General features: G+C 39.8%; 1 protein-coding gene across 1 annotated transcript in view; it reads right to left on the reverse strand.

Moving 5' to 3' along the window:
• The window catches only part of LOC125463462 (glucagon-like peptide 2 receptor), a 55,566-nt gene that overhangs the window by 26,585 nt on the left and 4,967 nt on the right, over positions 1-24,014 (reverse strand). Inside the window, exons 2-3 of the mRNA XM_059653558.1 lie at positions 17,079-17,172; positions 3,802-3,906 (exon numbers count right to left, since the gene is read on the reverse strand). Of these exons, the coding sequence (XP_059509541.1) occupies positions 3,802-3,906; positions 17,079-17,172 (199 nt within the window). The remainder of the gene's footprint in view (positions 1-3,801; positions 3,907-17,078; positions 17,173-24,014) is intronic.

A 24,014-nucleotide genomic window follows, 5' to 3' on the forward strand; every position in this document is an offset into this window, starting at 1 on the left:
ATTTTGAAACTGGTGAAGTCCACATTGATACCATTAGGCTGCAGGGTTCCCAGGCGGAATATGAGTTGCTGTTCCTGCAACCTTCGGGTGGCATCATTGTGGCACTGCAGGAGGCCCATGACGGACATGTCATCTAGAGAATGGGAGGGGGAGTGGAAAAGGTTTGCGACTGGGAGGTGCAGTTGTTTGTTGCGAACTGAGCGGAGGTGTTCTGCAAAGCGGTCTCCAAGCCTCCGCTTGGTTTCCCCAATGTAGAGGAAGCCACACCGGGTACAGTGGATGCAGTATACCACATTGGCAGAAGTGCAGGTGAACCTCTGCTTAATGTGCAATGTCATCTTGGGGCCTGGGATAGGGGTGAGGGAGGAGGTGTGGGGGCAAGTGTAGCATTTCCTGCGGTTGCAGGGGAAGGTGCCGGGTGTGATGGGGTTGGAGGGCAGTGTGGAGCGAACAGGGGAGTCACGGAGAGAGTGGTCTCTCCGGAAGGCAGACAGGGGTGCACCACACAACCAGCCCAGCTCTTCCCCCCCACCCACTGCATCCCAAAACCAGTCCAACCTGTCTCTGCCTCCCTAACCGGTTCTTCCTCTCACCCATCCCTTCCTCCCACCCCAAGCCGCACCCCCATCTACCTACTAACCTCATCCCACCTCCTTGACCTGTCCGTCTTCCCTGGACTGACCTATCCCCTCCCTACCTCCCCACCTATACTCTCTCCACCTATCTTCTTTTCTCTCCATCTTCGGTCTGCCTCCCCCTCTCTCCCTATTTATTCCAGTTCCCTCCCCCCATCCCCCTCTCTGATGAAGGGTCTAGGCCCGAAACGTCAGCTTTTGTGCTCCTGAGATGCTGCTTGGCCTGCTGTGTTCATCCAGCCTCGCATTTTATTATCTTGGAATGCTAAAGTCAAGTAGCCTTTAGTCAGATCCAATTTTCACTGGGGGCATGACCCAAACATAATATATGGGTTTGCACTTGTTAGGTGAAGCTGCCAGAACTCTATTGAGCTAAGTCAGTCTGCCTAACCCAATGGTTCTCTACAGCATCATGTCAATTTATTTCAACATATGGACCCTTCTAACCATATTGTGCGCCATTCATACTCACCATGGTAGATCTCAGGACCAATGCTGAGATGAAATAAGACAAAGTTCTAGGTGTTTATTAATTAATTATTTCATATAAATGATCATGAATAAAAACCTCTCCTTTATTTGTTTCCTCAGCTAATTCCTTATAAAACCAAGTACTTGCATTCATTTCCTCATTTTAAAGGCATTATATTCACTTGAAACTGTCAATCAAATTCTGAACTGACAGGTACCACACTGCTTTGTTATGAAGTCATTCATGATTACTCATAGGCTTATGTCAATAGATCGAGGAAAATAACAAGCACAGGGTTTTTTTTTGAACTTCAGAATGTTACTCAAAAATTGAAAGACCAGAAGATTTAAATAACTTGACAACTTGACTCCAGTCTCGTAAGCGTGTTGGTTTCAATGACTTTATCCACCTTTTATGTGCATTCTTATTTATGTTGAGCTAACTCAAAGGGTGCTTGGCCTTCTCTCTAAAAGCATACTATTTTTAATAAGTGCAGGGATACATTTCGAAGATGATTAAGTGCCCTTTGGAAAATATAATGTACCCTCTAGGAAAGGTCAAATACCTTTGGGTTAGTTCAACAGAATGTGCATAATAAAAAGGATAGACTCATTGAAACTGTCAAGTTTATAAGAGAAGTTTCTTAAGTCTAATGACCTTTTAATTTTTGAGAAAGCTGTCTTCTGTTAAAAAGAATCAGTCTGCTACTTCACACTGTTGCTGAACACTTGCGGGTCATCACTATTGAATTGGCGAATTCACGACTTAACATTATCATTTTGGGATGCCTGTCAGTTCACAGTTTGTTTGAAAGCTCTGAGTGCTTATAAAGCCTTCAAAGTGGTCAATGGCGGGTCGGGTGCATGGGTTCGCGTTATGTTTGGATGGCACGATAAAGGGCTGTAGAATTGGGCAGATTGATGAGGAGTGCATGAGGAGTCATGGGCATTGGTTCTGAGGTGAAGGGCCCAAGGGATTATTAAAGGTTGAGTGAAGTGGTGTAAGTTGGCATGAAGGTTATAAAAGGGGGAATATAAGGGCGATGGGGATCACAGGTTGACATGTAGACAATGAGGTTCGATTGGACTGGGTAAAGAAACATAAGTTGAAAAGGAGGATACAAGGGTCCATTGGTGTAAGCGTGTGAGGCGGTGGAGGTGGAGGGGAAGGGGGGAAATTCTCGGAGATGGTATGATTTGGTGTTAAGGGATATTGAGACTTTATGGGGGGTGAGGGTTCCTTTTGTTTTCTTCAACAATAGGATGCAGGTGCCCCTGGCTAGGCCAGCATTTATTGCCCATCCCTGATTGCCCAGAAGACACTTAAGAGTCAGCCAGATGAGGTAAGGATGGCAGATTCCCTTCCCTAAAGAGCATTAGTGAACCAAATGGATTTTCCTGACAATTGATAATGGTTTCATCCTCATCACTAGACTCTGAAAATTTTATCATCTGCCATGGCGGGATTCAAATGCAGGGCCCCAGAACATTTTCTCGGTCCCCAGATTAATAGTCTAGCGATTACACCACTAGGCAATCACCTACCTGAGGAACAAGGGCTGGAAGTTTATTTTTTTTTATTGTCACTGAACAGCTGTATTGAAATTAGGAATCACTGAAGAGTGCCCTTCACACAATCTGAACACTTTCTGAGGGTGATGGGCTTGATTTTTGTTAACACCTGAGCAGTGGAATGAAAATATGACAGTCTGGGGTACGCTCGGGTATCTGGAGGCAGGACGTTTCCTGAGTCTGCTGGTATTTAGGATATAGAAAATTAATCTGAGGGTCAAGGAGTTGGGCCCAGCCACTGGGAAGTGGGACAGAGCATAATTGATGGAGAAGTCTGTGGTTGATTTACTTCCTGTTAATACATGCAGAGTATGAGTGCAGGTTACAGCAGTACATACAGAAAAAAAATTATAGCCGTCTTTTGTTGTAATCAGCTCTGCAATCAATAAATCTCATAAAAGCGGTCAGTTCACTGATCAAAAACAAAGTTGCTGGAAAAGCTTAGCATCTGTGAAGGAGAAAACAGAGTTAACGTTTCGGGTCCAGTGGCCTTCCTCAGTTCACTGATGCTGAATTTTGGAGCATTCGTGCAGAGCAATCCTTCAACAAAATATGATTCTTGCTAAAAATAGACACGTTGTTGGACCAAGGAAATGAAAGGGTATCAGAGACATTCAGAAGTGTAGAGCTGACGTTAAAATCAGAGCTGCTGTGATCTTGAATGGAAAATAAGCTTAAACGGCAGAGTGGCCCAATCTTGTTCCTCGTATGCTTTGTATATTTTCATCTTGCATTTATCGGGACAGAATCGTAAGAATGCCAATTCTCAAAGGGAACAACCAAGGGAACTATGCATGAGGCAGGATAAGGTGGGGAATGTGATTGGTAGTTCTATTAGAAACACGATCTGTGGAGCATTTCCGGGGCTACGTGTAATGGTAGATCATGACTCTCTTCCTTAGACAATAGAAAATTAAATTGACAGTCATCAGCAAGCTGGTTTGTGAATCTTGCCAGATGATAAAGAATAACAGCTTGCTGTCTTGAGATACATTGCCCACAATTAGTATAGAGTTCATTGGGAAACAAAAGGGAATAAAAGTCAGAAATATTTATTCTTCTCAGATGCCAGTTCAAATTTACAAAATTTGCAGAAATCAAGGACAATTTACTTGACGGTTACCTGGTTTAATCCAAGGGAGATACCAGGGGCAGGGTTCTGAAACATTTCCTGGGTATGATTCTGGCCAGCATACAAATTGGTCAAAGCTTCCATTACAAAATATTCCTATTTAGAAGGAAACATAGCTGAATTATTCATGTTTCTGCAGATAGGCTTAATATAAAACATATAAAAACATGCAAATTAGAAAGAGTAAGCCATTCTGCCCGTCAAACCAGCTCTGCCATTTGGTGAGGTCCTGATTAATGCAAACCATGGTCAGCTCTATTTTTTTGTCTGCCCTGTTTTACCCACCACCCCAATAACACTTGACTCCATTATCAATTCAAGAAAGTAGAATTAAAACAATAAAATAACTAATTGAATTTTAAGTCCTTCAGCTTCAAGATCTTGGGCACAATTTTGTAACTAGTCTTTTTTGGCTTGTCATTCTTTATGGATTTAAAGTTGGATGAGGGAGGCACAGTCTCCGTTCAGCTCCAACAGTGGTGAATCTCCACCAGTCACCGCGCAAATTGGCAACAATTGCACAAAAGGATGCCTGTTGTAGGAAATTAAAAAGTAGAGTTCTGAGATTGAAGTTAAGGTAAACTGTGGGGGCATTGGAGAAGATGGTAAACACTGTATTTCCTGTACCACAGTAAGCTGTAGAAACTTAATACTGAATTAATATTTACAATTCCTCTGTTGAGATGACAGACATCTGTTCTGTAGATTGGAAGTTATTACATCAAAGGGTCATTCTTGCGTCCTCAGCAATATATTGGTGAAATGGATGTGGATCCGTTGAAACAAAAGTAAAAATTTTATCCAGCATGACCATAAAATGAAGGACTGTTCAATGTATTAGAATGTAAGGAACATTTATGTCAGAACTGGATTAATTTACTGTCCAACAATTTGATTAATGTAATTTTTTTGGAAAAAAGTTAATGTCGGGGTTCTCAATAGACCTTAAGATTTAATTTTGCTTATTTATAAGTACATAAAAAACACAGCACGCCTATGGCATATCTTTCTGTTCTCCTATTCTCCAATTTAGGTTTAATATAAGTTTGAACTAGGGAGAAAAGTTTAGTCTGCTTTTTCACCTTTGCTGTTCACAATTTATGCATTTAACAATTTCACACAAAGTTACCTAAGCATAATAAGCTGAGGTTTGAATAATAATTAAGATTTAATTCTTCTGTTTCAAATTTCAACATCTGTTTCACAGCTGTAGACTACTAACTCATTTCTTTCTCTCACTTCTAGTATTTATGTTAGTTTCCTTTTTCATAAGAAATTCAGTTCCCATTTTATCTTGGCTGATGTAAATACGGAAAGAGTTCTGGCATAGTGGTAACGCCGCTGCCTCTCAGGCATCAGCTCTGGGTTCAAGGCCCACTTGAGCATTTTGTCACAATGGGAATATCATTTTATAATGTGGTCAAAAAGGATGGTTATAATCCTACTGGAGGTAGGATAATATGGTTTGATGTCAGAGTGGGGAAGTTTCCTGTTCAGCCATACTGAGGAAAGTAATGGAAAACCATTTTACCAAGCACATGATGAGCCAATCCAAAGGAAGTCCACAGTTTTCAATATCTCCTAAAAGCATGGTACCAGGAGGAGACTGTAGTGTCATAGGATTTCGCGCTGATGTTAATTGAATTAAGCAACAATACATTTGACAAAGAACTGAAGTGATTCTTTGCTCTATAAGAATGGAGGGTGGCAGTTCAATGTCAAGATAGAATGGAGATGAATACTGAGTTTTCACCAATGAAAGGTGGAAGCAGATTTTCTTGTTATATATGATAGTTACTGTTAATGCACCGATTAATAATTTACTTAATTTAAAGACAAACAAGGTTATCTTAAAATGATTCGAGTATTGCTGAAAAAAACCTTTTCATCTTGCTTTTAAGAATGCCAATTCAAGGGGAACACCAACAGATGACAGCAGAGTATTGATTAGTTGGTAGATGCTGATCGATAGTGGCATTGCCACAGATAATATGCCAATTAATGATGATTGACAGTTAACAGCAACATTGTAAGCAATCTGAGAAAACTTGCCTGGCTTAAAATTTAAATGTTAAAATATGTCTTTCTGTTCCAGCAATACTCAAGATCTGCACAACCAAATGTAATAATCTGTTAAAGAAATGTGAAAAATGGTATAAACTGCCTCTTATCTCCCCATCTGTTATAAAAGGAAGTTTAAATGAAATGAACTCCTTACAGTCACTCTATAATCAACAAGCAACAATTTGTCTAATTCTAATAGTGAAAAAATTAACAGAACTACTAACAAACTGAACAATTCCCCCTTCACTACTAACTAATCCTGAATAAAACAAAACTCTAATGATATGCTATTCCAATGAATATAAGTTCCACTTATATGCCAAAATAATAAAAAAAACTCTTGAAATTACACCCAGGATATGGCTTCTGAAATGTTTTACACCAGCTCTGCCGATCCTCAGTCACAAATGCCTTTCTCCACTGAATTCTTGTTCAGGAGAGCCTCTCTCCATTGAATTCTTGTGTCAGGAATATTAGCTGTGAGTGCCACTATACGTTTAGCTAGCTGATGGCTATTCTACGAACTTAGAGAATTCTGTGACAGCCAATGATTTTCACTTTAGAGCTGATGGTTGTTAACTCTGAGATGGCAGTTTCTCTCGCACTGATTTTCATATATCCTCTTCTTTTCTACCCTTGATGATCTAGTTCTTAGTCTCTAAGTGCCTGGTTTAAATTAATTGGCTGACATTCGAACTGGTTGACTAAACAAACTACTGCCTGTGTGGCTAACCACATAGATCCGTGATACAAATGTTTCAATTTCAGGAACTCTCTATGCAGCTGCCCATTTTAAAAACAAAACTCTAGCTTAGAAAATGCATATTATCTTTTAAAGGGACCACACACTCTCCCATCCCCCCTACCACTCATTTTACAACTATCAAATTCTAATGCTGTGCCTTCCAATCCACAACTACTTTGCCCAACCTCAAAATTCTTAAAATGACTTATTGTAAAACTAGAATACAGGTGTCACACTGTCTTGACATCATGCGATTAAACATTTTTAACCATTTGTTTTTGGTAGTCAGGCTTAGATAGCATGCTAAAAAGATTATACATTTCCAGAGTAGTGGCAAGGATAGCTTAATCCTGCTCTTGTGTTCCAACAAAAGATACAATTATTTTGTTTCTGAAAGAGATCACAATCTCATAAAGTGAAATAAACATTTTACAAAAATATCAGTTCTAATCCAAAATACAAGATAATTTCTTTTGGAGTCATTTAAAAATTCTTCTTGAACCATTCACAGAAAAAAAAGTCTGATTGATTCCGTGGGCAAATGACCTTTGTACTTCTTGACATGGCCAGCTTTAAAGTCAATCACTAGAGCAGTGGAAACTATTGTAATTACAGGCTAAAATGATGTGTGATTTAATGCATTCACATGCAGAGAGAGATGGTTAGTGGTGTTATTCTAACTTACGTTGATCATTAGCAAGCTTTCTAGAATCAACAATCAGACTTACATGGAAACTCAGAAGCCAAACTCACCCATCAAAGCAATTAATCTATTTAATATTTCAGTATTTTGCCCAGCATGGGACCATCTCTGCAGCGTCATGAAGATACTACAGTTGTTGTGTTGACATAATGAACTGTCAGTTCATGAGAAAATTTTGTTATTACATTCAGAACTGCCTCATACCATAATGCAGGTGTCAATTCATGACATGCAATTATGAAATTTGGTCCACATTATAAAATCTTCTACATCAAACAAGAACTATCTGCTAATCATGTGGACATGCCGTTTTAGTAAAGTAATTAACCACTAATTCTGCATTGTTTGCTGATGAAAATGAACTAATTGTAAATGAACTATCAAAGATATCAGACAAGAGGGCATTTCATTTACCATCATCATGTCTGGCTGCTAAACTCTTGCCTGTATAAAGCTGATTTCTGTACTCAATTCCTAATCAGTTTGAAATAGAACTGGCATAAGTCCAGTCCAAAAATTGAAAAAAAAATTCAATATAACTACAGCGCTAATCAGCGATCCTGTGTTATAGACAGTCAAAATGGCTTACAGACTCTTAGACTGCCCTAGTATGATTTTTGTTCCCTTGACAAACAACGTTCCATGTAACCACAGGTTGGGTCAATCTAGAACCTCCTTTTACCATTATTTGAAGATGACACTTTTTAATTTCTGATTGTACTTTAGCCTCCACTCCCGAAATCCTAGACCCCAATGTGGAGGTGGGCTGGACAAGCCAATGAGCTGATCCAGGGTTCGGTTAAACTGGCCATCAACAGATCTTATTAAGTAGCTTTATGTGTAGTAACTTATCCTTTTGGAAAGCCACTTTTCCCCTTTACCTATCTCTCTTGTTGCCTCTTGAAAGAATTCTGAAAAAAAATTTGCCCTGATGATGTTTAATTATATAATGTACTTCTAAATACTCTGCTATTATGTCCTTTATAATAGATGAGCCTAATTGGCCTTTGTCTCTCTACATCCCTTCTTGATTAAGTGGGCTACATTGGCAATGTTCTATTCCAGCTGTGAAGGGGGTTGGCTTAGTTCAGCCTTACTGTCTATCTCTTTCTTCCATTGTTACATCCACACCTGACTGGTCTCAGAGATTATAGCCATAGTCACAAAGCAATGGACTTAGGCGCTGGATCAAGCTATAAATTTGGGAGAAAGGGGCTAAGCCTGGGCAGTGGGTGGGGTTGGGAGTGGGGATTTGGAGAAAAGATTTCAAAGGAGAGGCTACAGAAAAAGTGGGAACTGCTGATGCTGGAGAATCTGAAATAACAAGGCGTAGAGCTGGATGAACACAGCAGGCCAAGCAGCATCATAGGAACAGGAACTTATCAGATCCATCTGTTCCCCTTTAACTTTACTTCATTTCCCCTTTACTTCATTTTCTGAAGAAGGGTCTAGACCCGAAACATTAGCTTTTCTGCTCCTCTGATGCTGCTTGGCCTGCTGTGTTCATCCAGCTCTACACCTTGTTGACTCAAAGGAGAGGCAAAGTGGGAAGGTAGTCTTCAAAATGTTGAAAGTGTCAATAAATGGCGGAAAGGGTCGACAAAGAGAGAAAAGAGTTTGAAGGGAATGAGAAGTTGAAAAAGAATAAAACAGTTTTAAACTTTTCATTAAAGCAATATTCAATAAATGTCTTGAAAATCAAGTTGAAGCTGCAGGGACAAAAGCAGCAGTTGCTGGAGAAGTTCAGAAGACCTGGCAGCATTTGTGAAGAAAAAAATCAGTTAACATTTTGGTTCCGGTGACCCTTCCTCAGAACTGATGGTGGCTGGGAAAAATTCAGTTTTTATGCAGAAAATAGGGAGGGGTTGGGGTAAGGAGTAAATAATACAGTTGGTCAGACAAAGGAGTTAATAATGATCAGGCTGGGAGGGTGAATAGTTATTAATGGAGACAATTAGTGACTAACAACTGGTGGTATGTAATGACAGGCTATGTGATAACAAGGTGTGTGTGTGGGGCAGGGGGCTGGGACATGGGAGAGTTTAGACCCTAAAATTATTGAATTTGAGTTCGGAGGGCTGCAGGGTCCCCAAGTGGAAAATGAGCTGTGGTTCTTCCAGCTTGTTTTGGGCTTCGCTGGAAAACTGCTGCAAACAAGAGATAGAGATATTGGTCAGGGAACAGGGTAGTGCTTTAAACTGGCAGGCAACAGGTACTTCAGGGTCTTTTTTGCGAGTAGAATGTGGATGCTCTGTGAAGTGGGCACCCAGCCTACGCTTTGTTTCCCCAGCTTAGAGACCACAATGTGAGCAGTGAATGCTGTAGATTACATTGTGGAAACTGCAGGTGAGGTGTTGCTTCACCTGAAAGGCACGTTTGGACTCTTGGATAGTGGGGACGGAAGAGGTAAATGGGCAGGTGTTGCACCTTCGCTGCCTACAAGGGAAGGTGCTGGAAGGCTGTTGGGGAGTGATGGGGGTGAAGGCAGTGTGGGCGAGGGTATCCCAGAGGGAACAGTCCCTGTGGAAGTTGGGCAAGGGAGGGGAGGGGAATATGTGTCTGGCAATGGCATCTTGCTGGAGGTGGCAGAAATGGCATTAGATGATCTTCTGGATGCTGGTGAGATGGTTGATAAGGACAAGGGGAACCCTATTGCTGTTGCGGGAGGGAAGAGAAATGGTGACAGCGGAAGTGTCGGAGATGGTTTGGACCCGGTTGGGGACCCTGTTGACAATGGTGCTGGGGAATCCACAGCTGAGAAAGAAGGTGGACATTTTGGAGGAGTGTGCAGGAGTTCAGGATCTATCATGAAAACATTGAATGAGAATTTTGCATCATTGTTTACTGAGGACAAAGATATGGAAGAAATAGAATATGGGGAAGTGAATAGTGACATCTTGAAAAATATGCAAATTACAGTGCAGGAGGCGCTGAATGTCTTAAACCATATAAAGGTGGACAAATCTCTGGGGCTTGACCAGGCGTACCCTAGAACTCTGTGAGAAGCTAGGGAAGAAACTGCTGGGCCCCTCAATGAGATATTTGTCTCTTCAATTGCCACAGGTGAGGTGCTGGAAGACTGGAAGTTGGTTAATGTGGTGTCACATTTTAAGAAAAGTGGTAAGGAAAAGCCAGGGAACTGTAGACCAGGTAGTCCGGCATTGGTGGTGGGCCAATTGTTGGAGGGAATCCTGAGGGATAGAATTTACATATATTTGGAAAGGCATGGATTGGTTAGGGATAGTCAACGTGGCTTTCTGCATGGGAAATCATGTCTCACTAACCTAATTGAGTTTTCTGAAGAAGTAACTAGGAAGATTGCTAAGGGAAGAGTAATAGATGTGACCTATATGGACTTCAGTAAGGCATTCGATGAATTTGCTCATGGCAGACTAGTTAACAAGGCTAGATCACAGGGAATACAGGGACAACTAGTTATTTGGAGGCAGAACTGGCTCATCGGTAGTAGAAAGAGGGTGGTGGTGTCGGGTTGCATTTCAGATTGTAGGCCTGTGACCAGTGGTGTGCTGCAAGGACTGGTCCTGGGTCCACTGCTTTTGGTCATTTATATAAATGATCCGGATGTGAACATAGGAGGTACGATTAGTAAGTTTGCTGATAACACCAAAATTGGAGGTGTAGTACACAGCGGTGAAGGTTAGCTAAGAGTACAATGAGACCTTGATAAGATGGGTCAATGGGCTGAGGAATGGCAGATGGAGTTTAATTTAGATAAATGCGAGGTGTTGCATTTTGGAAAGGCAAATCAGGGCAGGACTTATACACTTAATGGTAAGGTCCTGGGCAGTGTTGTCGAACAAAGATACCTTGGAATGCAGGTTCATAGTTACTTGAAAGTGGACTTGCAGGTGGACTGGATAGTAAAGGAGGTGTTTGGCATGCTTCCCTTTATTGGTCAGTACATTGAGTATAGGAGTTGGGAGGTCAAGGTGGTGCTGTACAGGACATTGGTTAGGCCACTTTTAGAATTGTGTGTGCAATTCTGGGGTTCTTCCTCCTACAGGAAGGATGTTGTAAAACTAGAAGGGTTCTGAAGAGATTTACAAGGATCTTGCCAGAGTTGGAGGGTTTGAGCTATAGGGAGAGGTTGAATAGGCTGTGGCTATTTTCCTTGGAGCATCGGTTGAAAGGGGGCTTTATAGAGGTTTATAAAATCATGAGGGGCTAAGATAGGATAAATAGGTAAGGCCTTTTCCCCAGGGTGGGGGAGTCCAAAAGGTGAGAGGGCAAAGATATAAAATGGACCTCAGGGGTAATCTTTTCATGCAGTGGCTGGTGTATATATGGAATGAGCTGCCAGATGGAATGGTGGAGGCTGGTGCGATCATAACATTTAGAAGGCAACTGGATGGGTACATGAATAGGAACAGTTTAGAGGGATATAGGCCAAATGCTGGCAAATGGGACTATAATTACATAGAATAGCTGGTCAGCATGGACGAGTTGTACCAAAGGGTCAGTTTCCATGCTGTACAGTTCAATGGCTCTATGATTCTATATGGGGAAAATGGATGCTATTGCGGTGAACACTCAGTCAATTGTAAAGTGACTACTGAATGGCTTAATTTCATAAGATTTGCATGTCTGTATTATCATTCCTCAAAATCTCTCATACAATATGAATTATCTGAGATGCAGTAAATGTCAAATATGCATCCATTCTGCTGTGACCTCACCAGTCTGTAGAAAATGTGTTCTTAGCAATAACTTTGTTTTTTTAGAAGTGCTCATCATTTCTTTTGAAGCATTTATTCCTAACATAAGCCTGTTGTCTTATCCTAATATACATATTGCAGAACTTTCACAATTATTCAGGCAATTGCTGAATTCTTTTAATTCTGATACTGAGGGTCGAAATCCCTCATATGCCAATATGTATTTAGAAAATATCACCCTTAAGTGGCTTCCAAACATATTGAGCAGTTAGTGAGATTGAAGAAGTGGCTCATGGAAATAAAGGAGAAGAAATATTTTGAGTCCTATTCCATAGAGTACTCTGCTAAGATGATCATGTAACTGACATATTTGACAGCAACAAATAAACAAAATGGGGTTTTGGTGTTTATCCACCAGGCAATGACTGTACAATAAATTCTGATGCTACAGAAATATTTGGACTTGATCATAATTAAGATGTGACCATGAACAACTTATTACACCTTCTACTACATGTTACAAAGTGCATATGAGATCCCCTAAGTCCACACACATTTGTTGCTTGGTTATACACTCTGATGTTGTAAAGTGACAAGGAAAGATTTCCGAGCTGGTCAATTACCTAATTCTTGCAGTATTAACTCATGACTGATTCATTTTTTATAGTTTAGCCAATTTGAAACTTAATTCAATCTTTTCACTCCTTGAAAAGAATAGACTTTATCATGATACACAAGGAGAGATGAGGCAGCCAGATAACAAAGTCGACAGAGAAATTTTCTGCATGGGTTCTGTAACGAGTTAAAGCAGGTCAAATGTTTGCTGAATGCAGTGAAGATTTGTCAAATATGTACAAGATATTGCCCATGGCAGTCATTAGATCATGGCCATTAAAGAATAATTTCCAACAATAACTGATGATCAGTTTAAAATCAAACGCTTAAGATAAAAACAAAACCAACAACATTCTCATTTCACCCTTTCTTTCTCTCTTTTCAGTTATTTGGTTCAAATTAAATCTTTGAGTGGCAATAGGCATGAAGTTTCGGAAAAAATTGCTGCATCTCAGTCATCAACTTATTTTCCTGATGAGTGCAAGATGAAAAAGTTCGACAAAAGGTATATTTGTTCCAGTGACATTCAACTTCTGTGATATCAAATTATTATTTGATGTTAATGGCTCAGAAAAGGGTGAGCAAAAGTATGGTTGATAAATTTAAAGATGGTACAAAGAGAGTCAAGAAAGGTGAAGAGGTTGCACAGCTCTACATACAGGCTGAATGAGTGGACAAAAAGCTAGCAGTTGGAGGATAAGGTGGGGAATTGTGAAGTAGTGCACTTTGATAAGAACAAGAAGAGCATTACATAAATTACAAACAAGTGCATAACCCTGACGTGCAGGGGATCCAGGTGTTCTCATACAGGTACAGCATGTAATTAGGTAGCTATTGAAATATTATTCTTTATCATCAGAGGAATTGAACACAACAGTAAGGATGTCCTGCCTTAGTAATACAGGCCATTGGCGAGGTCACATCGGTTTGTGGATTTGGCTTCCTTATTTAAGGAGGGATGTAAATGACTTGGAGGAAGTTCAGAGGAAGTTTACTTAATACATGAACTGAGTAGATTGTCTTATGAGGATAGTTGGACAGGCTGGAGTTTAGAAGAGTGGGTAGCTTGACTAAAGTACAGAAGATTGTGCTGCAGCACTATAAAGCCCTGGTTAGACCACACCTGAAATATTGTGTTCAGTTCTGATCGCCTCATTGTCGGAAAGATATGGAAGCTTTAGAGAGGGTGCAGAGGGGATTTACCAGGATGCTGCCTGGGCTGGAGTTTGATGGAGCTAGGGCGTTTTTCATTGGAGCGAAGAAGGATGAGAGGTGACATGATAAATGTGTACAAGGTGATTAGAGTGGATAACCAGAGACTTTTTCACAGGGCAGAAATGACTATTATGAGGGTGCATAATTTTAAAGTGATTGGAGGAAGGTATAGGGGAAATGTTGGAGATAGTTTCTTTACACAGACAGTGAGGGGTGTGTGGAATGCGCTGCCAGTGGTGGTAGTGAGGACAGATACATTAGGGACATTTGGATAGGCACATGGATGATAGTAAAATGTAGGGTATGCAGGGTAGATTGATCTTAGTAGGATAATAGGTCGACACACCATCGTGGGCTGAAGGGCCTGTACTGTGTTGTACTGTTTTATGTTCTATGTTTCTATGTTAAGATCTCGAACAGTCTTGGCGAGGTGGATGTGGAGAGGATGATTCCTCTTGACAGTGAGTCCAGAACTACGGGGCATTGTTTTAAAATCATGGGACATCCTTTGTAGGACAGAGATGAGAAGAACCTTTCTCTCAGTGGGTTGTGCAACATTGGAACTCTCTGCTGCAGAATGTGGGGGATATGGGGCATTAAACATTTTTAAGGTGCAGGTAGTTACATTCTCGTCAGGCAAGGGAATCAAAGATTATTGGGGTAACTGGAAATGTGGAGTTCAAACACTAACAGATGAGCTGTGATTTTATTGACCGGTCAGAACAGGCAAAAGTGGCTGAATGGACCACTTCTGCTCCTGTTTTATATGTTTGTGTATCTGACTACAGCGCAAAGTCTTCATGCGCAGTGCAGCATGACAGAGTGTTGTCAGCAAGTTACCTTTCCATCCTCCAATATTTAAGTAGGGTACTATCACTGCTGCAGATTGACTTCTTTGGGAATGGTGCTATGTACATGCTTTGCCAACAATCCTAGCATCCCAAAATAAAAAAAAAGTTTTGTCAACCTTTGAGAAATGAAAACCGATGAAACATCTTGCTTAATCAGATTATTTGTTTGTAATCTCTCTGGATTTAATGGATAAAGTCTATGCTCTTGTACTTGAACTCATACAGTTTGCTGTGTTTGAGACCTGTCATCTTTGCTTGGAATGTGTCAGGAAACTAGTTAAATCTTTTAGTAAGTAATCGCCGCATGAAACATAATTCTAGAGCACAAAATTCCTGAGTACGAATCAGCCTTGCATTGTGAAAAATAAACTAATGCCATTAAACTGTCAGCTCTTCATGCTTATCTTGCATAATCATTCGCAATTAGAACACTTTGAAAACACAGTCTTTATCCTACCAATATTAGAAAAACGTCACTTCAATAATATAATGAATATTAAACAACCACAAAAGCTCAACACCAAGACATGTGTCATCAGTTTCTGATTTCACATTGGTACTGGGGCACCTCACCCAGCAAAGAATTCTCTCAGATGCACACTGTACCTGACTCTCTTAGTAATTAAATTCATTGGGGGTGATGTGCTTGCAATAAGTGCTTCTGATGGATAAGACAACTCTTTGGGTGAGGGAGTTGGGGAAGTTAACACAATGAAGCTGTGAAAAGGATCTTTCAGTCAGCCACAAATCCTGAATGAAAAATAGATCTTCCTTCAAATCTCTTGCTTCTTTCTTAATTTAACTGCTGACATAAACTTCTTTCTTAATGCAAGCTTCTTGTCTCTTAATACTGTTAAGTTGCAAAAAGATACAGTTCCATCGACCCCATTTGGTAACTTACTGAAATGTTTGGAAGGTCAATGCAGACAGGCACCTTTTAGATTGTAACTAGGACAAATGTCTATGCAAAGGATTCATGGCAAAAGCAGATTCTGTGTTTAATGCATATGAGATGTAAATTGGGGATTAGATAGCAATCAGGAGCAGGAACTTTAATGTTACTGTGTTCCCTTTCTCCTTTCATTGGTTGTTCCAGTTTATTACTGCCTCTCAGTCGAGAGCAGTGAATGCTCAGGAACTGACACAGGGATTACTAAAGTTGTTGCACTCTCGGAGAAACATGGAGCAACAAAGCTCTCAGGACAAGCAATGCTTCGTCTTATAAATGAGGATTGTAACATGGTGCAAGGAATTGACTCTTACAGGATTCGATTGTACAGGAAGCGTGTTTGTTTCTTAGGTAAAGCAACACAGGATTGCTGCCTGCTTACATTTTGTTGAGATACACTCAGACCAAAGGAAAGAGCTCAGAAACCTGGACCAGAAACATAGTCATTCAGTGATATTATCCATCTCCTCATTGTCTTACAGAGAATTTCCAACACATACTCCTTGAAAGCAATTCAAGTTGGGATATGAACCCAAGCTCTTCAATATGCAAGTTTACCACTTGATTTTGCAAACACTTGGTTCGCTGTGTAAACCCCTCTAACTTTTCAAATTGGGTAGTGTAATTACACACATGCTTTAAATAATAGCCTTCACACTCAAACAACTGGAAAAAAAACAGAACCTTCAAATAGAAAGACATGAATTTTAAATCTCAATATTACTAATTATTCAAAATGAATTGAACTGACCATTGACATATGGCTAATTGGTAATGAGATAATTAATTTTTGAGCAAAGAAATTATTACAAAAGACGTAATTTTCCAGTTCAGCCTATGGCCCTGACCATGGAAAGGGTTGGTGGTTTAAGGTATAAAATGTTTCTATTTTGGGAGAGATGTGGTGCTTGTGTGGAGACAGACGGTAACACGAAAAGTAAAAATCAATACTTAAGACAAAAAGACTTATTTTGCATTCTGATATACCAGACATTTACACCCTCAAAATGTTTGAACAAATCTGTACCAAAGAGAGATGCGAGGCACACTCCCAAAATAACTACAGCAGGATTCTGGTTGATTTTTTTGGGCTGTTTTGCAGGTCAGGCAAGGTAGTACACAGGATAAATAGGCATTTCATTTTCTTAGTGGGCAGTATTGGGAGGGTGGCTGCTGAGGGGGAGCATTATCAGCCTTCCTTGTTGAAATTTCTAACCAAATAGTCAATTGGTGTTATAGGTAAGACCATGGAAACAGCAGAGGATACAGCATCAAACGAATTGTATCATGTGTCAAGAATTTAGACAAATTTGTGTTCTGTTGCCTTTATTAAAATAACTTAAAAACATTCAGCTCAACAGAAGCTTCTTCCAAGTTGGCAAGGGGTTAAAATGTTTAAACAGAATAACTTTCCTCCAAATAAATCTTACTATCGAGTTAGGTTGCTCACCAGTTTTATTACTGGCCTTGGTTAGGTTTTGCAAACACTGATCTTTATACAAGGACCAGTTACTGATCGTGTCCTCCAGCATCGAGCCACTGACCTGCAGAATAAACAGGATGGAACATATAAACAAGTCCCTGTAAGGAAGTTAAACAAGAAAAATTCTTTGTGAATTACTAAAGCGGAAGATTATTGCTGTAAGGTTGATTTGTGTGGAAAGCAATGCAGTCTGCTCCGAGCAAAGTGAATACCCAAACATTATTCCTTGATTTATCTCTTCTACGAGTGTCAGCTCTTGCAGTATCATATGTTATATTTTTGGCCCTTATCTAAGGCTCTCAAAAAAGAGGTATCAACTACATTAAGCCAAATGATGCAGCATAATAAAAATTGTTAAAATCTTTAATCTCACAGATCTGGTTGAACAAACTGCTCCACAAAGTTAAGGTCTGTTAATTTTATTCTTTTATTTTCAGAGCAGACATTTCTCACAATGCAAAAAGTGATATCTGTTAAATTATGCTTTTCACTTCTTTTAAAAATAGCAACAGAGGAGTCATGGAATTATACAGTCATATAGCACAGAGACAGAACCTCCGGTCCAACCAGTCCGTGCCAAACATAATCCCAAATTAAACTAATCCCATCCTTCAACAATTGTTCAGGAGGAATTTTAAGATTATTTGTTCAAATGTTAATTTACCTTTCCTGAGTGTAAAAGACAAAAATTTAAACATGCACAAATATGATATTCCCTTCAGAACATTGACTCATTTCACCTTTCTTATTATTTGAATGTATCTTAAAATATTTAATTGTAAATTTGTTTTAGCAACACCTTTAGTTAATATGTCAAATGCCGGGATTAAAACATGGAACACCGCAAACATTACCAACATTTTGATGTTCCCATCTTGTCATTTTTGTTTCTTCAACTAGGTAGAAATTCTTACATACATTATGCAAAAGATTAAAGGGCTCCTTTTCTCTCTAATGTGGTTCAAGGGTTTTGTTATTTTTTTAGGAACTTCTGGATTTATGTTTGAGTTTTGGTGATTGCATTCCATCTGCTTCAACTGTAAAAACCAAACTGCTAAACTAATAGATGTGATTAATATTTCATGTTTTACTCTCTCTATTGTTGGCATTGTAATTGTCAGGATAGTTCTTCAGGCAATCAAGGTTTGCAAGGGCTGAATGGCCCATTTTCATGTTGCCATTTCTATTTAATCTGATGGATGAAGTCCCTGCACAGTGCCTAGCAGAGGTCAGATGGAGGATGGACTTTTCTGAAAGAGATCACCACTGAAGTACAGTGTGATATTCTTAGACATACAATTTTACTATCAGGATGAAATGGAAAGGAACATGAAGGTCAGCTAAGCAGTCAGTTGGTGCTGCATATCATAAAGTGAAAAGGAGATTGTAAGGTACTGAGCTGGAGTTTCATCCTTGAAGCAGGTGCTGGGATCAGGAACGTTCATTTGTTGGGCTATGATCTCAGGAGAAAGTGCCCACTAAGGTGGGTGGTGGGGCTGTGGTGAGCTGGTTGGGTTGTTTCAGTTAGGTAGTCAGGTATACTGGTCATGGAAAGTGATCTGAGGTGACCAGATGACAAGGCAAGCTGCTTAAAAGGCTCACCTCATGCTGTCGGACTTCATTCCAGATATAACGAAAATGGTGAAACCTCTTTGGGTCTACAAAATCATGAGAGGTATAGACAAGGTGGATAGCAAGAAGCTTTTTCCCAGAGTGGCGGACTCAATTACTAGGGGTCATGAGTTCAAAGTGAGAGGAGGAAAGTTTAAGGGAGCTATGTGTGGAAAGTTCTTTACACAGAGGGTGGTGGGTGCCTGGAAAGCATTGCCAGCAGAGGTGGTAGACACAGACAAGATAATGGCTTTTAAGATGTATCTGGACAGGTACATGGACAGGCAGGGAGCAAAGGGACACCGACCCTTAGAAAATAGATGACAGGTTTAGACAGAGGATCTCGATCGGCGCAGGCTTGGAGGGTCGAAGGGCCTGTTCCTGTGCTGTAATTTTCTCTGTTCTTTGTTCTTTGTTCTTTACCCCAATCGACCTCCCACAGACACACATTCTCCATACCCTATCCATGTCACTCATGGTCACACATAACCTCCATTCAATCACATACTGTAGCTTATGAATCCAAAAACAATATCTCCAAACCAGATTATGAAGGATTAATTGGAAATGGCAATAAGTAATTGATAGAAAGAGGAGAAAAATATGTGAGAGCAGGCCATTGTGCAAAAACATGGGAACAGGCTGCTTCGCAGAAATACCTGGACTTGTTTGTGACAATGAAGTACAGAGAAATACTTGGGAAAAGTAGTCATATGAGGCATTTCAGCATGTAACAACAAATCCAGTATATTATTAACACTGGGGACTTTTCCTAGTTCATTGGCTTTCATCATTAGACCAGCTTTTCAGATGGTCCCATAGAAATTAGGCTGAACTCCGAGCGTCAGAGGGGTCCCCAATAAGTGAAAGGATGAGAGACTCACTTCTTAAATATGCAGGAAGTAGTTTAAGCTCATAATTATATGTTCTAATATACATAAAGTAGGTTAAGCTAATGGTTTTGCTTCAAATCGATGTGCACGTTTGCTTGTATTCCTTTGGAGCCAGGTAGGGCATGCTAGCCTAACATTACACATAATGCCTCCATTAATATGTCACGTATCTGAAACTTTCCCGTTCCTGAATCTCAATCTTGTCTATTTGCACAATTGACAGGAGAGAGCCAAAACGGACAATCAAGTAAGTGGAGTTTGTATATTCTCCCTACGTCTACGTGAGTTTCCTCTAGGTGCTCCGGTTTCCTTCTGCAGTCTAAAGATGTGCAGGTTAGGTGGATTGGCCATGCTAAAGATTGCCCAGAGCGTCCAGGGATGTGTAAGTTAGGTGGATTAGCCATGGGAAGCACAGGGATAGAGTAATGGGGTGAGTCTGGGTGGGATGCTCTTTGGAGAGTTGCTGTGAACTCGTTGGGCCAAACTGCCATTTCCAATCTGTAGGGATTCTATTCTAAACCAAGTTTTCCCTCAGTGGATAGCTATTTCAGCATTCTAATGACTTTCTGAGCTTTGGTTGATGTGTAATGAAACATCTCAGCAATTTATTCCCTTATGGGGTTTGTGTGTGGGGAGGGAGGTATACTGAACACAATTAAACAAACTGAGTTCGTCTTGTTTGAGGGAAATTCTGCCACATTTATCTTCTGAAACAGTTCACAGCTACCTGCTTCTACAATCTGCATACTGATGAAGATTGGGATACACCATTCAATGTGATATCGGAACAGTATGAATGATGCAATTTGAGTGATGGCATCATCTGAAGTCTTCAGTTTCTGCTTTAAGCTTTTTTTTAAAGAAAAGGCTGATCCTATTAAATCTATTTTTTGTCAGCAGTTGGTCACACTGGGGCTGATCACTGAACTAGGACAATCATGTTTCTTCAAACAGAATGACATGCTATTGCATACTCATGTGTGAAGTGTTATATGTAATCACCAGAGCGAGTTCAGGGTTCTGATTGAGATCATGCAAACTCTGTTCTGATCAAAGAACTATGCACAGCTCATATGGTTATTGTAAATAAATGCCAGAGTTCCTGCCACTCCATACATGTTTAATCTGACTAAATTCACAGAGAACAGAATTTAAGAGATAATGAGCCATAACTTTACATGCTGTAACCTGACCTTTTTTACATAGCTGACAGGCACTTTGCTATAACAAACTGTGTCATTCAATGACATTCAGCAGGTGGCCACTGAGAGTCATTTTTTAGCATGACTGTGATAGTCCACAATAGCAAACCACTCCACATTATTACTTCCGAAAAACTATAAGTGGAGCTCAATTCCCAGTTGCTTATCCATCTGATGGGTCCTCTTTAGTATTCCCTCCATTCCAGGAAAAGTATGCAGTCCCAAAGCCATCTGCAGTTTGAAGCAGTTAAAAAGTATCTGTAGACACTAATTTAGAAATGAATGCACTTTTAGTTTCAGCTGCAGTCCTCTGATACCTTAGCAAATTCTTAACCCAACAGCAGGTAACACGGCTCAACCTGGTGCTGTTCTGAGCGAGAATATGATTTTTTTCTGTGCATTACTGAATTGCAATGCCTTGCATTACAATTTGGCTACTGCTAGAGAATCCTGGAATGCACTTCACCCTCTCCTGGTGTTTCTCAATATAATTCCCCAGGGCATGTTGCAGCTCAGTGACATAAGCTCAATGAAGTTTTGCTGATGTGCTCTTGCGACTTGGAATCCAAACCACAGTTTGTGACAGCTTTGATGCGATCTGGATCTTCAAAGTTTACTAAACATTTTCGTGAATAAATTAAGTACAGGCAGGAGAGTGAAGTTAAATCCACAATCAAATCAGCCATTGATAGTATTCAATGGCAGAACAGGCTGGAGGGGCCAAATGCCTTACTATTGCGCCAATTTCTAATGTTCTTGAGTTTCTTACCAAGCATTTTCAGGAGCCAGAATATTTAAAATCATGTGTAAAATGATGTGTATCAACTTGAAGTTATAGGAAAACACTAACTGCCCAATTATCAGATTGATTTGTGCAATTTAGCGACTTCAAAATAGGTTTCAGTGTATTGATGACTTCTCTCTGCATCCATCATCTAAAGCCCAGCGTGTATTCAACTTGTCTCTGCATCCTTCAGCTCAAAAACTCTTCCGTCCACTAAAGTGCAGGACATGAGAGCTGAAAACAGGTCAGGGATAGAAGCAAAATCACAGTAAACTAATGAATATGTCCTTAACCAATGACATTGAGTAATTGCAAAATAAATAGTGGAAGAACTGAGAAAAGAATTCATTATCAAATCAGAAAAATAAAACGCTGGGAGAAAGATTGCATTAAGAGAGCGGGGGGGGGGGGATAAACCAAAATCATGAGAAAATTTAAGAAAGTACATTACAGAAAGGGTCTGACATTTGTTATAGTCTGCTAAATCAATTCACAACATTGGAGGAGATTCCGCACATGGAAGAGTTGGTTTTTATTTCCAGAAAGATTGATTAGCTGTAATTAATATTTATTATGAGGAAGTGTTCTGAGGAAGGGTCACTGGACCCGAAAAGTTAACTCTGTTTTTTCCTTCACAGATGCTATTAGGCCTGTTGGGCTTTTCCAGCAACTTTGCTTTTGTTCCATATTTACAGCATCCACGGTTCTTTTAGATTTTATTTAATATTTATTATGTTGTTTAAAGGGTATTTAGGGTTATTATAATCGGCTTTATCTGTGGTGAGTTCCTATTACACAGGCAAATACAACTTGAAGACACTGAACACATTCCAGCAATAAACCAGATGATCAAATGCTGGTGGAGCAGGACAATTCTGACTCAAGATTTTTATTGCCACATTTAACCATGCATCTGATCCTTTCTTGACTTTGCCGAACCATTTAGGCATAAATAATGGTGAATGCCATTAGTCTCACAGTCATTCTGACAGGTAAAACTATCCTAATCTCTTTCAATCTTACGTTTCTGTAAGTCAGTGAATAATCACAAAATTATTTCTTTCTGGCATTAATTGTGATTAAATTCAAGTGGAACAGAAAAGTGATTTGGGTGTATAAAGCTGGGTCCTATTAAAATCCTTGTTATCTGATTATTATACGTTAAGCAACAATACTATCAGTTACATTAAGAAGTAAAACAAAATCTTTCGTACCACTGTTCTGTATTGCAGTTGAAGACATTTTGACTTTAAAATTGATCAAAAATGAACTGTTGTGTAAATTCCTAAACCATAACACCACATTTTGTTCTTCATAGAATTGCATTGACTTTGTTTAATCGATGCTAGGGCATTGTTGCAATGTTCAAAAGAATGAAGATAATTCACAGGAAGAGAACAGAACATCAACATCTAAAGGACACCTAGGGATGGGCAATAAATGTTAGCCGGCCAGCAGTGCCCACAAGAGAATAAAAGAGATGAAAGATGTCAATTCACTTGTAATAACACATCTAGCTATAAATGAACCAAAAAATGATGGATTTTCTTTTCTCCTCATAATAGGGTCATAAATAACTGTAAATATTTGCTACCACTTCTCTGGGAATCATTTCAGACAGTGTTACCCCTAATTCTTTCTATCAGAACTAAATTCATTCCTCATTAGTTTGTGTCTATGCATGAAACCCAAGGTTTTAAAATAATCCATCATGTAATGCGACTTCCACCAATAGGTGTTGGCGATTGTGATGGAGAGGGGTTGACACAGTCAAATAGACTCTCGCTAGAAAAGTGAGTGTACCTTTGCTGGAGAAAGTTTTGATGGAAAGAGAGAGCAGTCAGACAACCTGATGTAACCCACACAGTTATTCCATGTACATGGTGTAAATAGTTCCTTGTTTATCCTTAATTTCTTTTCCTGTTTGTAATGACCTGATGCCAATAGAATAAACATTCCCTGCTTTATGGTCTTTGGGCTATCCACGTGTTCAAATTTTATGCTACTTTCAGATTCACCATCCATTCCAGTGACTGGTTGAGTGAATGAAACTATGATTTTTTTTTGTCTACTGTTAGAGATGATTCTGCAAAACACCTGCTGAACAATCTTGGGTGTGTCAATAGTGAGATTAACGCATAATTTAAGATGATCAGTCAAGCTTGGAACATGACTTGTTTGCACTTGCTGGAAACAACAGACATTCAATTGCAGGGATCCATTCTCTGCCAACAAAACAAACATGTTCAAGGTTTCAGAGATAATGGGAACTGCAGATGCTGGAGATTCCAAGATAATAAAATGTGAGGCTGGATGAACACAGCAGGCCAAGCAGCATCTCAAGAGCACAAAAGCTGACGTTTCGGGCCTAGACCCTTCATCAGATGAAGGGTCTAGGCCCGAAACGTCAGCT

This window comes from Stegostoma tigrinum, chromosome 22 (assembly GCF_030684315.1).
Source record: "Stegostoma tigrinum isolate sSteTig4 chromosome 22, sSteTig4.hap1, whole genome shotgun sequence".
In the NCBI taxonomy this organism is placed as follows: domain Eukaryota; kingdom Metazoa; phylum Chordata; class Chondrichthyes; order Orectolobiformes; family Stegostomatidae; genus Stegostoma; species Stegostoma tigrinum.